At 48.3% G+C, this 15,368-nt stretch overlaps 2 protein-coding genes across 3 annotated transcripts; one reads left to right on the top strand and one right to left on the bottom strand.

Moving 5' to 3' along the window:
* Positions 1 to 3,108: 3,108 nt before the first annotated feature.
* Positions 3,109 to 6,843, bottom strand: LOC136495949 (uncharacterized). Its single transcript, XM_066491718.1, has 2 exons — positions 6,008 to 6,843; positions 3,109 to 3,299 (listed from the first exon to the last, which is right to left on the bottom strand). Exons 1-2 carry the CDS (start codon positions 6,678 to 6,680, stop codon positions 3,109 to 3,111), a joined length of 864 nt encoding a protein of 287 aa, XP_066347815.1. The 5' UTR covers positions 6,681 to 6,843.
* A 103-nt stretch (positions 6,844 to 6,946) lies between these two features.
* LOC136496415 (beta-glucosidase 18-like) lies at positions 6,947 to 10,281 on the top strand. 2 transcript variants are annotated; one of them, XM_066492082.1, is made up of 11 exons: positions 6,948 to 7,214; positions 7,559 to 7,625; positions 7,770 to 7,828; positions 7,927 to 8,002; positions 8,175 to 8,249; positions 8,409 to 8,749; positions 8,858 to 8,973; positions 9,077 to 9,329; positions 9,412 to 9,514; positions 9,620 to 9,728; positions 9,838 to 10,281. In XM_066492082.1, the coding sequence occupies exons 1-11, from the start codon at positions 7,065 to 7,067 to the stop codon at positions 10,016 to 10,018; spliced, it is 1,530 nt and encodes a 509-aa protein (XP_066348179.1). In that variant the 5' UTR covers positions 6,948 to 7,064; the 3' UTR covers positions 10,019 to 10,281. The 2 variants fall into 2 exon arrangements, 1 of the variants encoding a protein (XP_066348179.1); XR_010769051.1 differs by lacking the exon at positions 9,838 to 10,281 and having other exon boundaries at positions 6,947 to 7,214; positions 9,077 to 9,220.
* The last annotated feature ends 5,087 nt before the right edge of the window (positions 10,282 to 15,368 follow it).

Raw genomic sequence — 15,368 nt, 5'->3', positions numbered from 1 at the left:
GACTATTTCTTCTGATCTCTTGAAGTTTTTGGCTATGACAATATTCCTCTCATTCTGTTCAATTATGTGAAGCAACATTGCTAGCTGTTCCTCGATGCAACAATGGATAGTATTAGAAAGAAGTCCTCTTTGTTTCAGTGTATCACAGAGGAAAAATAATGGTGCTCTCCTCATTCTCAACATGCACAAACAACTCATATCATCATTATGGTAGATACAAAAGGTTAGTATGTCATCTTTCTTCCATATCACTTATTCGGGCATACAAGATTAATTTTCTTTTCATTCTTATCCTCCTTAATGAAATGTGGCAGCAGAAATGGCAACTGCTCTAATAATTAAAGTCCTTTGCAGTTCATTTGCATCCATCTACATCATAATTAAAGATCTTCCTATAATGTTGCATACATAATATATGGAAATAGCAACAAAGAGACAACAACAGGTTTATGCTTACAACAACAAAAATAATGACTAAGGGTAATCCAAATCTACTATTTTTTTTCAAACTTGGGTTAGCATCATACAAAATGGGAACTATTAATTACCTATTATCGGGGTTACCTAAAACCCCGGATTAGCATCTTGACAGTGTGACTAACCCCTTGGTTGATTCCCCTAATTGCCCAGGGGCTCGGGGGCTACATCCCGCAGGTGTGCTCACGCGTACCCGCTGGATAATGAAAAATGCCTGGGAGGTCCAAGGCGACCCGACCAACGGGCAGCCTCGTTGCTCGTTAAGGGGTCCCTGACCGGGACAAAGGACATTTCTCTCGCTCAGGAGCCTGGGAAATTCCAAGCATGGCGACCTAGGCCTCATCCCTGGTGCCTATGGCTGACCAAGGTGGCTCCACAGCAATGGGCTCTGGCCCCGTCGTCTCGATCCACTTGTCGCCTACGGTGATGGGGGAATCTTCTGGCAGGCCCTAACACAACTTAGGAGCCTAACACATAGACGTAGCCATAGTGACCCTAGCTCTACCGGAGCTCTGTCCCCTCGCTCCCACGAGGCCATGTCGGCCACTCTAGGTCCGAGGGTCACACCCGGGGCGTGACGCTACGACGAAGGATGATCCTGTGCTGCCTCCACATTGAAGAAGAGACGAGGGTGTGGGGCCTTCTGTTAGCCCCTCAGGGTGGCTTCTCCTTCGTTGGTGTGCGATGCATGCCATAAGATGGACAGGCCGAGGGGGGCGAAAACATCTCCAGGCATTGACGACCGGCTCTAAGCTTTTGTAGGCACCGTTACATATGGTTCCGACGGTTTCAGCTGCGACCACGGAGGAATACAAAACCCTATCGCTCTCTTGCCCACCAAGGGAGCTACGAGAACCTCACTCCTTTTACTCCTCTGTCCCTCCCCAACCCCCCATGATATGAGAGGGCACAGAGGCTTTTGTAGAGGGGGATCAAAAAAATGGACTCCATAGAGAAACCCTAGATCAAAACTAGGTTAGCAATCTCCTACTCTCTTGTTCTAAGAACTCATTTGAGCATTCTAACCCAAAGAACTTGATGTTGAACATAGAGCCTAGAAGCCCAGACCAATATACATCATTTGTGTCTTGAGTGCTAACCATCGAAGTCCCATACATCGGCTCATCCATGGATACACTAATTACTTGCCGTGGTGACGAAACCACGACACGAAGACATAATGTACTACCGTCCATTTCTGTGAACCAAACACATCGAAATAGTATCTGTAACGCCTGTAATAGCAGTCGATGGCTACAGGACCAACAGTCAACAATTCATAAACAGTTGCAGCACCATAGTATGGATGGGAAATCAGCACACACATTGAATCATTAGCGGAGGCCTACAGTAGACATTTTTTATTGGGCTCTTGCGTGACTTTTCAGTTAGGCCCTGTTTGGTTTTCATAAGGTAGGTGACTTATTAAGTCAGGTGACTGAAAATTAGTGACTTATAAGTCATGCCTGTTTGGTTGTAGATGACTTATAATCTCATTAAAGATGTGAGCCCCACGCGAAAAAGGGTGACTTATAAGTTTTAAGCAGGGGTGAACCAACTTAAAACTGATAAGCAGGGGTGACTTATAAGTTGGTGGTGTTTAACAAAATAAGTCATTTTTTCCACTTTTTAACTTATAAGTAGGTGACTTATTTGGGACCAAACAGGGCCTTAATTTCTTCCACTTATTCAGTTCTTCTCTTCTTGCACGTAAACTCTCTTTCTTGCTTAATCGAGAGAAGTGATCCTGCCAACCAATCGTTTTGTAAAAAAAAAATCAATTCTTCTCTGATGTAGTGACATGTTGACATTAATTACTTGGTGGGGCCCTTGGATGGCATGTGTTTATAAAATAACAAAGAAATGTGGTAGTGATGTTTTGCTTTATAAAAGATATATAAACTCATATGCCCTTTGTGATTTTATGCCATTAAATATAATAATAAACTAATAACTTATAGCTCACAACAGCTTCGTCAGTTGTTGTAAGCTATTTTTTTTTGCCAAACACTATTTTTTAGAATAACTTTATGGATAAAGTTGTTTTTCTTCTCCCCTGATAAAGGGATGAGTTGGGATGAAGAAGAAAAAAAACTTTTCCTAGCTTTATCTGAAACAAGTGGGCCCCAGTCTATGTACGTCTCCGATTTGTCCTCAGAGCAGGTCGCGTGGAGTGCAGAGAAGAGGCTGAGCGCAGGCGCTGCTGCCGAGCTAGGCACGAGCGCCACCTCCTCTCCGAGGCCCGGGCGTGGTCACCTGGCCAGGGCACGGTCGCTGAGACGGTGCGCGGGCGCGGCCGTCTGCCCGAGGCTCGGTTGCGCGCGCGCGGGGTTGATCGGCCGGCCATGGCGCGGCCACCGGAGATGCGGTGCTGGGGCCTAGCCACCGGGGCGCAGGGTCAGGCTGTGGCCGCTGGGGGTACGGGGACGGGGCGCGCGGGGAGCGGGGCCGAGCCGCCTGTGCGCCGTGCCGAGGACGCGAACGCCACTGGGGGAGGCGCATGGGCAGCTCTCGATCTCGTGCTCCGGTCCACGAAAGCGCGAGTAGGGCGGCTCTACAGCACCAGGGCAACGTCGCGAACTCGGCGGAATCGCTCCACCGTCGGTGGCGTAGCAAGATGCAGAAAGGGCGTTACGTCCCGCCGGGCACTGGCACAGCCGCGGGGAAGGCAAGGGGGCGCAGCTCGCCGGAGCAGGCTCGCAGCCGCCCGGAGGAGGCGCGGGCGGCTCCGTCGGGCATGGGCAAAGCGGCAAGGAAGGCACGAGGCGCAACTCCCAGCGCGCAGACGCCCATGTGAAGAAGACGTGCGAAGGGGAAAAATCCTGTGAGAAAAAATAGAAAAAAGCAAGTTGTATTATAGTTATTTTATTCATTTGGTCCATCACGTGAAACTGTTTTTGCCAAACAGTTTTTCTAAAACAGATTATCTTCAATGAGAAAGCTGCTTGTGAAGCTATTTTTGCAAAAAAAAAAAAAAAACAGCTTCAATGATAAGGTTGAGATGTGCCAAACATGGTCTAATTATTTGAAGCAAACATCATATTAATAATATTGGCATATGCTCTAAGAATTTGACTACTTTTTTTTTTTGAAAACTCAGCGAGAGTTGCCAACTTAATTTATAGGAGACTAAAAGAACACAAAATTTAAAAAAGGAACAACAAGACCAAAGAAACACAAAGAAGCTACCACTACGGCTACTCGGGGCACTCGAAGCATAGCGCCTCAACTCCATGGCTCGCGACAATGGTTGTTTACATATATGGGTGGTGTTCGCTTCTCTTATAATCCATACTTTTTAGTTTGTTTGTTTAATCGTAACAGTATTTTTCTCTCATAACAAATCAGCCGAAAACAGTGTTTTGGCTTATTTTTTCAGTGAAGCGAACGGGGATTATATCTAGATACATATTAAATTTGATATACCAAAAAAATCAAAACGACTTATAATTTAGAACGAATGAAGTATTTCACTGCTGGAACTTAACGTTTGATATAAGGGCGTGTTAGCTCCTCCTGTTCTAGCTTATTCGCGGAACTGATCTTTTAAGAGGAGTGATTCTAACTAAAAGGGATTCTCTAGCGTAAACTGAGTTAGAAAAAACAATTTTTTTAGCTTCACCTCATAGTTCATTTCAAATATCCACTTAACATAATCAGAATTATTTTTAGCGAAAACCATCCGGCGGTGCATCTTCTGGATTCAGATGGCCTGTTCGTTGATTGATTTCTGGGCTGATAAGTCCGACTGATGCTGGTTTATTGTGAGAGAAAAACATTGTTAGCTCACTAATAAATCCTGGCTGAAACCAACGAGCGAGTAAGCTACTCCGGAAGCTATAATAACATCCGCTATCCATCTATGTAGATACTAATCCACTTGGAAGAGGCTTCTATCCGCTATTTATTAGTTTGACGGGATCAGCTCGCTGCGATGTACACCTCGCTCGGCGGGCCGCGATTCCTTGTGGGATCTACTCGCTGCGATGTGACACCTTGCTGAGATTGGCGGGAAAGATTCCTCGCCAATGACTGGCTGGCTGCTGCACTGCTGCTGCTTTCACTGCGACCGTCACACGCGTACGGTACACAGCATCTGGAATCTACTTGAATCTTGTGGCTGGGGCGAGGTTAATATTTACTTTCCATTTTTCAGCGATCGTTACGGCACACCGACCGACCGAATACGTGCCAGTGTGCGGTGTGCCCCTCGGAAAATTAAAGACGACGACGATGGACTAGGGAGACAGATCGAGAAGTAGCATCTGCTAACATCATGTTCGCGTGATCGTATCAGTCATGTTTATTAGCCAAAACAGTATCAACTGGTTTATAAGTCAAAAAAAAAAAACGATCAAGCGAATAGAATGACATAAAAGTACGAAGTCGACAAGGTGTGCTGTTGTGTGCAGCTTATCTAGAACGACTGGGACACTACATCCAAGTTACTAAGTAGTTTCTCGTGATGATTCTTGTCCAGTTAGGTAATATAATAGGTATTGTCTTTGTTTTAAGACGGTCGTGATTTTATCCAACGCCACGCACCGGTTCATCTACCGTCTACGTAGGATCGAAGGGCGACTTTTTCAGCTGTTCAACGCACCGCTCAATCTAGCACGTGATGGGTCCCACTATTTTTATCTCCTTTTCTTCCTTTTGTTCTCTATCCATTTCTTCTCTCTCTCCCTCCTTCTCTTCTTTATCAACTCCAGCAAGTTTACAAGGGGCTTAGAGGAGGCAGGCCACCCAGACGGTGGGAGGGCAGCGGGTAGGGTACTAGCAGCTTATGAGGCGGCCAAGCCAGGTTGGGGCAAGGGTGCCCATGGCCATGGCGGCGTGGAAGGGGGGGGGGGGGGGGGGGGGGGGGAAGGGTTGGAGAAGGAGGAGGTCGCAGTGGGCTGTAGGGTTTCGCTGGAGCTCCGCGGCTCTAGCGAGACCCTACCGCTCGTAGCGGGTCGGTGAGTGGTAGGCGTCCAAAGGGCATCGGGGAGGTGGGCGACGCGGCCAGCGGTGGGGGTGGGCGTGCGAGGAAGAAGAAGGTGGCACGATTCTCCAATCGGGTGACCGGTCATGCCTTAACTTCGTCCAAGTGGAAAGCGACATGACGAGAAAAAAAACTAGTGGAAAAGCAAATTTACCAAAACAAAACAGGAATGGTTACTAACTGCTTGAAAATGCTTTCCGTAAATGATCGTGTCGTGCGCGCGCGCTCGCTGTCGCTGTTTTTCTTCTTTCGCACTCGTCCAGTCCGACTCATGTCCCGGTTCTCCAGTAACGGTTACTGTACCCCGACAAGTGCCCGCAGCATCTCGCGCTTTACTTGTGGGCCGGCTGGACGAAACTCTTGGTCTCTTGCTCCTTGCGCCACGCCTTCACCTTCTCCCTCCCTCCGCCACGGTTCACACAGGACAGACAAGCAACCACAGCCACCTCACCTCAGCTGGCCTATATTGGGATTTTTAACTTTTTGCTGTGCTTACGAATGACACTTATTCGTTTGACACTTTTATACGTACTTTTATATAATTGCCAATGTAAACAGTGAACCCCTGTGTTTTTGTTATTGAGGTGAGCACGTTGAAAGGGAAGGGGAACTCGTGACAGACAGCGATGGCCGTGAGGTTGAGACCCCGCACCGACAGGCGCGCGAGCAGCTGGCTCTCCACGGGGAACTGCACGGTGAGCATGCGGGAGGCGGCGCGTGCCCCCGCGCGAGCCCCGGCCGGCGCCCGCGCCGCCGTCGACGTGGAGGTGCAGATCCTCGGCCTCGCAAGCCGCCGCGTAGTGGACGCAGCGGTTGAGGTCCGCCTCGTGAGCTGCCCGCCATGGAAGGCGAGGGAGAAGCCGTCGACACGGCGGCGCCCGCGGCAGTCGATCCCTGCGAGCGCCTCCGCGCGCGCCGCCGCCACCGCCACTGCCCCCGTCGCGCCGCCGCCGGGCGGGAGGCGGATGCTCTCCGAGGATGGCTCCGGCCAGCGGTACGCCCAGAGGCGGCGCCACCGCGAGGAGAGCGCGCCAGTGCGGATGGCCGATTTGAGCGGCAGCAGGCTAAGAATCTGCAGGCGCAGGATGTCGGGAAGGTCTGAGATGCGGTCCTCCTCCTCCGGCTCCTCGTGGGCCCCTCCCGTCCGGCGCCGCTTCTCGCCGTGCCCCGCCATTCCCGCTCCTCCGCCGGCCCCTATCGGCGCCGCATCGCGCGCCATTGCTGCCTGTCACGAGTTCCCCCTTCCCTCCCTGCGTTGTGATGGCCGGAGGTTGAAGACAAAGCTGACGTGCGGGGTCCACGTGTCAGCGAGTAGAGGGAGAGGAACAGGGGAAAAAAGGTTATTTCATATGCTCTGTAGGCTTTCTCAGCAAAAATGATAAATTTATGATGACAGCTGTATACGAGCGCGTATAAAAATAACAAACGAAGTGCGATCCGTAAGGAGGACAAAAAAAAAAAAAGTTAAAAATCCTCCTGCCTATATATGTCCTGCACCGATGGGAAAAAAGGCACTGCTGTGCCGTCCTCTTCGATCAGTGATCACCCACCCCACCAACGTCGTAGTACAGAGCCAAGAGTAAAGTAGTCTGGTGTGGTGTGCATGGCGGGCGGGGCCAAGGCACGGCGGCTCTTGCTCGCCGGCGCTTTGCTCCTCCTGAGGCTGCTCGATCTCCCATGGGCCACGGTGGCGGTCCGCAGGAGCGACTTCCCGGCGTCGTTCCTCTTCGGCACGGCCACCTCCTCCTACCAGGTGATCCCACCATCGACCTCGATCTCTCGTTTGCAGGCGCTTGTGGTTTCTTCAGTTATTCGGATGAGAAGTGGAGAACTTAGGCAGAATCGCATTCGCATGGACCATCTATCCATCGGTCGTTCTCTGTCTCGAGGAAGCTGGAATATGTACTCCTACTGGGTTTTCTTGGGCTCTAGTGATTACAGACCCACGTACCTTGCGTTGCACAGCAGGACTGAGGGATGATTATTGCTACTGATATGATTATACTACCTAAGAAGATGGACATGGTGAAGGAAAGAGAGAGAGAGAGAGTTGTTCGTAAGCCGTGCTGACCGATGTAATCTTGTTTTCACTTGTAGATCGAAGGTGCGTACCTCGAGGGCAACAAAAGCTTAAGTAACTGGGATGTCTTCACTCACATACCAGGTAAATCATACAATTTCCAAGCGAGAGCAGAGCTACCTCCACTCTGTTAAGCTGAACTGCCGTCGTCCTGCGCCTGCCATGGATTGCAAACCCATATACTATATATGTGACATATATAGTAGTAGTAATAGTGCTATGTTTCAGGAAGAATCGAAGATGGAAGCACCGGGGATACCGCGGATGATCACTATCATCGTTACGAGGTACTAATGTTACAATAGTATCATTGCATTGACTAAAAATGATTCCCCTGTTTTTCGATAAATTACGCCTTAAGTGCCCCAATCTTGCTTCTTCGCAGGATGACATTGAGCTCATGCACTCTCTCGGCACGAACGCCTACAGATTCTCGATATCATGGGCCAGAATTCTTCCAAGTGAGTTTATTCTACGGGATGTTTGGGACTGCTCCACAAACTTTACCGAGCAGTCCCAAACACCCCTGATATGTGCTTCAAAACTTCCGTCATTAATTTCTCAGTCGATACTCGATGAAATCTTTGCAATATCTTCTTAACCCCTATAAAATGTTTCATTTGCCGAGGGTAGAAGGAAGATTCGGCCAAGTCAACCCGGAAGGCATCGCTTTCTACAACAAACTCATCGATTCACTCCTGCTCAGAGGTATCTCCCGTAACAAAATAAAACATAAACCTTGGTAAACTAGACAGTGGACTCTCTCATCAGTTGAATCATATCCATTGTGAGCTCCATCAATACTGAGAGAAATGAGAATTCTGAATTCCAACACGTACGTTTGTTTTTTTGCTGGATGGAGCGCAGGAATAGAGCCATTCGTGACGCTGGCCCACTACGACATCCCGCAAGAGCTCGTGGACAGGTACGGTGCGTGGCTCAGCGCCGAGGTCCGTCGCGACTTCGGCTACCTGGCGGACGTGTGCTTCGCGGTGTTCGGCGACCGCGTCAAGCACTGGGCCACCTTCAACGAGCCCAACGTCGCCGTGACCAAGGGCTACATGCTCGGCACCTACCCGCCGGGGCGCTGCTCGCCGCCGTACGGCTCCTGTGCCCAGGGAAACTCCGACGCCGAGCCCTACGTCGCCACGCACAACGTCGTCCTGTCCCACGCCACTGCCGTCGAGATTTACAAGAGGAAGTACCAGGTTAATTACTAGCTAGTATTTGATTTGATTAACCAGATATATATGATGATCGCCACAACTTCACAACGTACTCAACCTCCCTGTTTTTTCGGTTGAAACCTGCTGCAGAGAAGGCAGAAGGGCATGATTGGCATTGTGATGGCAGGCTTCTGGTTCGTTCCACAGACGGACACACCAGTGGACCGGATGGCGACTGAACGGGCACTGGCCTTCAGTGTTCCATGGTACTTATAACAGTCTAGAGATCACCCAATGCATGCAAAACACCAGTGGATGAGGGAGCGTTTAATTTGTTTCCAATTATCGCTTGATTATTGATTGCTGCAGGTTTCTTGATCCGATAATCTACGGCGACTACCCTCCGGAGATGCGACAGCTCCTGGGCTCCAAGCTGCCGACCTTCTCGCCGGAGGAGAGGAGGAAGCTGGGTTACAAGCTGGACTTCATCGGGATCAACCACTACACGACTCTGTACGTGAAGGACTGCATGTTCACGTCAGATTGCCCATCGGGTCAGGATATCCAATATGCGCTGGCGGCCTACACCGGAGAAAGAAATGGAGTTCCCATCGGACCTCCAGTAATAAGCAGATTGATATCGATATGCATGCTTACTTGATGTCGATTGAGGTTCTGACTGACTGGCGTTTCATTTTGTGCAGACAGCTATGCCACTGTTCTTCGATGTTCCTGACGGGATAGAGAAGATGGTCACCTACATCATGAAGAGATACAACAATCTTCCCATGTTCATAACCGAAAATGGTGCATCTATTAATTCAGCTTGCAGTGCTTTCATGTTCCGAATTTTCCCTGACGACGTTCAGAGTTGCAAAGTACAATAATAACTCAAAAAATTAATTTATTCAGGTTATGCACAAGGTGGAGATGGTTACAACCATGTTGAAGATTGGCTTGACGACCAGGGTAGGATACAGTACCTCGATGGTTACCTCACAAAACTTGCCAAAGTTATCAGGTCAGTTGCATTTTCAATTCAAAGTTCACAGCTTGATTAATTGCATCCATGCGTGGACGGTGGACGAACTGTTTCCCTGCTAGCTAACGTATCTGAGTGAAATTGATAGGGACGGCGCCGATGTTCGAGGTTACTTCATCTGGTCTCTCATTGACAATTTTGAGTGGACATACGGATACACCCTCCGGTTTGGACTTCACTATGTTGACTACCAAACACAGGAAAGAAAGCCCAAGTCATCCGCGCTGTGGTACAAACGGTTCCTCCAAAGTTCACATGAAGCTCAATAGAGGGTGCCTTGTTTAAATATATATAAGCGTGTGAGGTGTGGCGACTGAACATGCTGCTGCTTCAATTCAGAAAACGAAGAACATGATCTTCTTTGTAGGCTAGTCTCACGGAAAGTTTCATGTCCTAGTTTTCAATTCACCCATATTTTAGAAACAGTGCAGAAAAGTTTTATCCCCATAAAACTCTGTCTACTCCCATAAAATTTTTATCATCTCTCTTCATCAATACAGTGCTATATTAGAGTATTTAATGTCCATAAAACTTTCATGAAATCCCCATTGAGATTGTCCTAACGGCCACTCCGCAGTTGTCATCTCTGATCTGGAGAACAAATCGTTTTCTTCCTTAGGCACAGCATACCTCAAAATTCGTAAATTTACAAACCTGTACCACTAATTTCTCTTAAAATATATTGTCATCGGTCACAAATTCAATATTTATTAGAAGTAGGGTTTTCAATTTTGCTATTAGAATTTTTTTTGCCACACCTGAAATTACGGAAATTCATAAAATTTGGCTGAATTTTTTTAGATACTTAAACACGAAGTATGATTTTTGTAAAATTGTTTAATGTAAACAAAATATTAGAATTATTTGTGATTGAACATCTATTGATTTGAAGAATATGCAATGTAAACAGTAGAAAGTATGATTCTAGAATTATATAGCACATATATTAGTGGAATACAAAATTTTATATGTCTTTCGGTCACCCCCAAATTACCTATGAGATTTTGGTGAAATTTCGCAAAGATAATTTCGAACCCTATCTAGAAGACATGTGTAACATGAATCTTTTGAACATAAAACATGCATATAAATTGACTGATCGTTGGTAAAAAATTTATAGTTTAATTATTTAAAATCACAATAAACTCTTAAAAAAACAAAGGACAGTACTAGAAAATATTTTTATTGCTTTTTTTTTCTGGAAATGGTAGAGGAGGAGTAATTACTAGGCTTATATGGCTCCACTTCAATCTAGATATGAAATGGACTTGTTTTTCATCTCAATTCCTCCCAAGCCATATGAATTAAGTTGGATTAGACTGCAGTCAAACAAACGAGTATGTCACATGTGCGACTTGAAAGTCATCTTGTCACATAGCTCAAACAGTTTGTTTTGCATATATTTTTTGTTTCTTTTGGTGGAACCGGAGAAGAAGAAAAAAAGTGTACAACTTGAACAAACAATAATACTACAGCTAGGTAACGTGTCCGTGCGTTGCTACAAATAGCTAACATTTGTACTAAAACTATACGGATCGCACGATAAGATAAAAATACCGTAAAAATTAAATATCAACGTTAAAGTGATATTTAATCCAAAAAGCAAAGTTTATGAATTAAACATAGTCACGGAGTGCGCGGCGTCGTAGGCTCACAAACTATACTTTATAGTCCTTTCCGTGATGCGGCTAAGATAATGTTTTATATCGGCAGGAAGAAATCTCCGATATCCATTTCTTTCGTGCGCCAATAAATCCATAAATAAGTTCCGCCACATCTCCATACCATCCTGTACACATATTTGAGTATATATGTCAATATTAGTGCCTGTTGCATGGGTAATACTACGTCTCTTGAAAAATCTTCTACAAAAACTTAAAACAAAGTGTTATACTCACCGCATAAATATGTGTGGCTTTTGGTCTATTCCACGCAGACATATACTGTAGAATAAGATATCCACTTAAGTGTCTGTGGCAAGATTCACGATCAGCAATATGTAAAAATAGTTAAATCATAGGTATTATTATTGCAAGCGATGGTGACTCTGAGTTAGTTACCCATCTATGTCCTCGGCGATGTTTTCTTCCCGTTTAAATTTCTATTTGAAGGCATCCTCTTTCCATCCAGGAATATGATTATTCACTACGGCCATGTAGTTGAAGCTAAATCCAAGAGTGTACTTGGCATACATCAGCGCTAGTGTGTCTTTACACCACTCTTCAACAGGTCTAGGGTCAATCATGATAAGCATCTTTTCCCGCTGATCGAAAACATAAAGCATATATTTTCGAACGTGTAGCCATGGCAAAAGAAACTACAAACATGGTAGCGATTAGAATAGTATAGGAAACAAGTAATAAAAGTAGGAGCAAGCGACTTACGTATCGGCACTGTGCTAAGTTGTATTCCATATCTTCACATACACCAATCGCAACAGCCATTTCTTTCGTATTGTATTTTTACGGAATTATGGTATTTTTGTTAAAGCACACATTTTCTAAAAGAGAAGGATATAGAGAGTCAGGATTACTATAACTTGGCCAGCTGATCACAACGGTCACCGTAATCTCCTACTATCTTCGCTAATTTCTTGCTGCTTCTTTCTAGTGTAGGGTTTATAAACCCGGGGTCCCTCATGGACCTGCTTTCCAGCAAAAGCTCAGCCCAGCAGACGACGTTGCGTACGACACACAACTCCTAGGCCGGCCCAAAAACCTAACGATAGGCCAGAAGGGCGATCCAGTCTCTAACCGAAAGGCCTGACCAAGGAGGAACGATGCTCGCTTCTGACTTCGGCCCTCCTCTCCGACCGGAAGGCCTGGCCAAAGAGGAACGACGCTCGCCTCTGACTCTGGCCCGCTTCTCCGACCGAAAGCCCTCGCTTCTGAATCTGGCTTGCCTCTTTGACCGGGGATGCACCAAACCTCTGCTTATAGCTCTCCTCCGACTGGCACAGTCAGGAGCCGACTGGGACCAACTGACCGGGGATGCCCGCTCGGTAAGGACTCAGGAAACGGGTGGAGCAAATAAAGCTGGGCACTCAAGTCAACCGTAATACCAAGGATCGTATCATGTACACCTACAGGACAGTACCGATAGGGCATGTCAGAAGGGTGTCCTGCCACCTTCCAGGCATGTTAGAACCCAAGCAGTGTTGTGGGCACCGACGTTTGCCCCATAGTGTTGTGGGTGCCATCAAATCCCGTACCAGGCGAACACAGTAAAACCCCCCACATGCCTCTAGGCCTCAACCGTGTTGTGGGCAGCCGTCATTCGCCATACATGGTGAATATGGTAAAACCTCCCATATGCGTCTGACACAAACATTGTTGTGGGCGCCTATAATCATCTTGTACCCGACGGCGTGGGCAATAAGACTTAGTAGCATACTGTACACTTTCTCTCTCTCACTTGTAAGGCCATCCCCTTCATCTATAAAAGGGGATGCACTCTCCCCCAATGAGGATGACTCTCGAACTGATTCGACCACCAGGATTCAATCGATTCAAACACCCAACGAACAACTCCAACAGAGCATAGGATCAAATACTTAGTGCACAGTAGGAGCTCCTGTCTCACTCGGCCCTTTGGCCCTTCAGTCCAGAGTCTGGCCGGACCTCTTGCACCCCCATCTTACTCCCTCTTGTTTGTAACCCCACAGCAAACTTCGAGTACCTAGGCTTAGGAATAAAGTCACCGATTGACTCAAACTGGACATAGGGCACTGTTGCCTAAACCAGTATAAACTCTGTGCCATTGAGTGCTAGACCATATCCGATCACAACGTACTGGTAAAACTATAAATATTTATATGTTGGTCACTTTCTACACCGACAGTTGGCACTGTTCGTGGGGAGGACGCCATACGTTCATGACTTTGGTCATCAGATGGCCCACCTTTCCGCCGTCTTTGGCATGGCGGGCTCAAGTGATACGACTCGTTTCAGCTCGCTGGAGTTCCCCACACTCTCACCTATTGGGATGTGGGTTCCACCATCTTTGAGCCATCCTAGGCCTTCCTCTTCGGAAGCCTGGACTTCGTCGCCGACCAGCTCGACGTACTACACCTCCGCGAGGAGTCACTTGTTCCGGCGCCCATCGGAGGGGCACCCTCTGTCGGCTCCTGGGACTCCCGGCGACCTTAATGATGAGGCACCTATGCTTTGCTCTGAGCCTACGCTGGGCTCAAACCTCACTATGAGTAACGTACATGCTGTTATTTACTTATTATTTACTATTTTCTACCGATTCTCTAGAGGGACACCGTTGTCCCCACCACGACCGCCATGCGATCGTTTCCCCTATGGCCACACGTCCCCTATGGACGCGGACTGCTAGGGGGCTCCAAAGGATGCTGGCGCCGCCCCATCTCACATCCGAAATCATGGGAATGGCGAGCTATGCTTCCTGCCTTATTTCACTGACCTCATGGATGATAATGTTGAGAGTGATGGCTCCTAGCATTGGCTGACTGTTGTGGCACCTAGCCACCCTCTGTCCTAGGAGTGCGCTATGGCTGGATGCTCTAGGACAGCCGGTGGTGGTGGTGGAGTCTCTACAGACCCACACCCCTCCGAACCCTCATGCGCGGAGGCCCTTGCATGTGCGTAGGCGCACGACGAGGAGCTATGACAAAGGCGGTAGAACCAGCCGCCACATGCGCCTGACGTGCTTGGCACACCACTGATGCACCCCAGTGCATGTAATCCAGCGAGCGACGCCCGGGGTCACGCCCGCTAGGTTCAGTGCAACATCATCAACGAGGGGAACAACCCCCCATAGTTAGCTCAGGGTTGGTCAGAACATCGCCGTGGCGGCGATGCTTCTGCGTGGCCTTCTCGAGCCTATCGTCCAACTAGAGCAAGCGGTCCACCAAAACCTCCGAGCGTTGGTGGAGACCACCGCCGTTCAACAGGCGGAGAGCTCCACGTTGCGACACCGACTCGCGGCCTCTCTCCCCACTAGGGGGCAGGGACGCACCAGATACATCGCTCCATCTGCTCGCTACCACAACCACTGAACGTGGAATAGGAGGCCGCAACTATGCCATGACCTGATCCGACGCCTGCTCCACACTGGTCGCCTATGCGCGAACACCTCGGGCCAAATTGAGATGCTCGTAGCGTCATCAACAACTGGCGTTAGGCCTAGTATGATGATGATGTCCACTGGGCGGTGGTGAGAGCAGGCGACACGAGCTCTAGCTGGACCGTTGAGGGGACCGGTGAGACACACCCCAGGAGCGGTCACCGACCCAATGACCGAAGTCCCAGCCTAGATGGCCCGGGACCACGAGCCTTTGGCCGACGCATCTAGACGGCATCATTCTCACAGCGCTTCCTGACCGCCTACCAACATTGCTAAGTATACCGAGGAGACGAATCCTGATATATGGCTTGAAGACTTCCAGCTCGCCTACCGAGCCGAAGGAGTGGATGATGACCACTTTGTCATCCAGTACCTCCCCATTTGCATGGGGGAACATGTTCGAGCATGGCTCGAATTCATTCCACACGACAGCATCCACGACTAGGTGGACCTCAAGAGGGTCTTTGTCGGGAACTTCTAGTGGACGTATGTCCACCCTAGGAACTCCTGGGACCTCAAGAGCTACCA

The sequence above is a fragment of the Miscanthus floridulus genome, chromosome 12, assembly GCF_019320115.1.
Source record: "Miscanthus floridulus cultivar M001 chromosome 12, ASM1932011v1, whole genome shotgun sequence".
NCBI classification, from domain to species: domain Eukaryota; kingdom Viridiplantae; phylum Streptophyta; class Magnoliopsida; order Poales; family Poaceae; genus Miscanthus; species Miscanthus floridulus.
The sequence above is the reverse complement of the archived record's forward strand: the minus strand, read 5'-3'. Positions and strand labels throughout refer to the sequence as shown.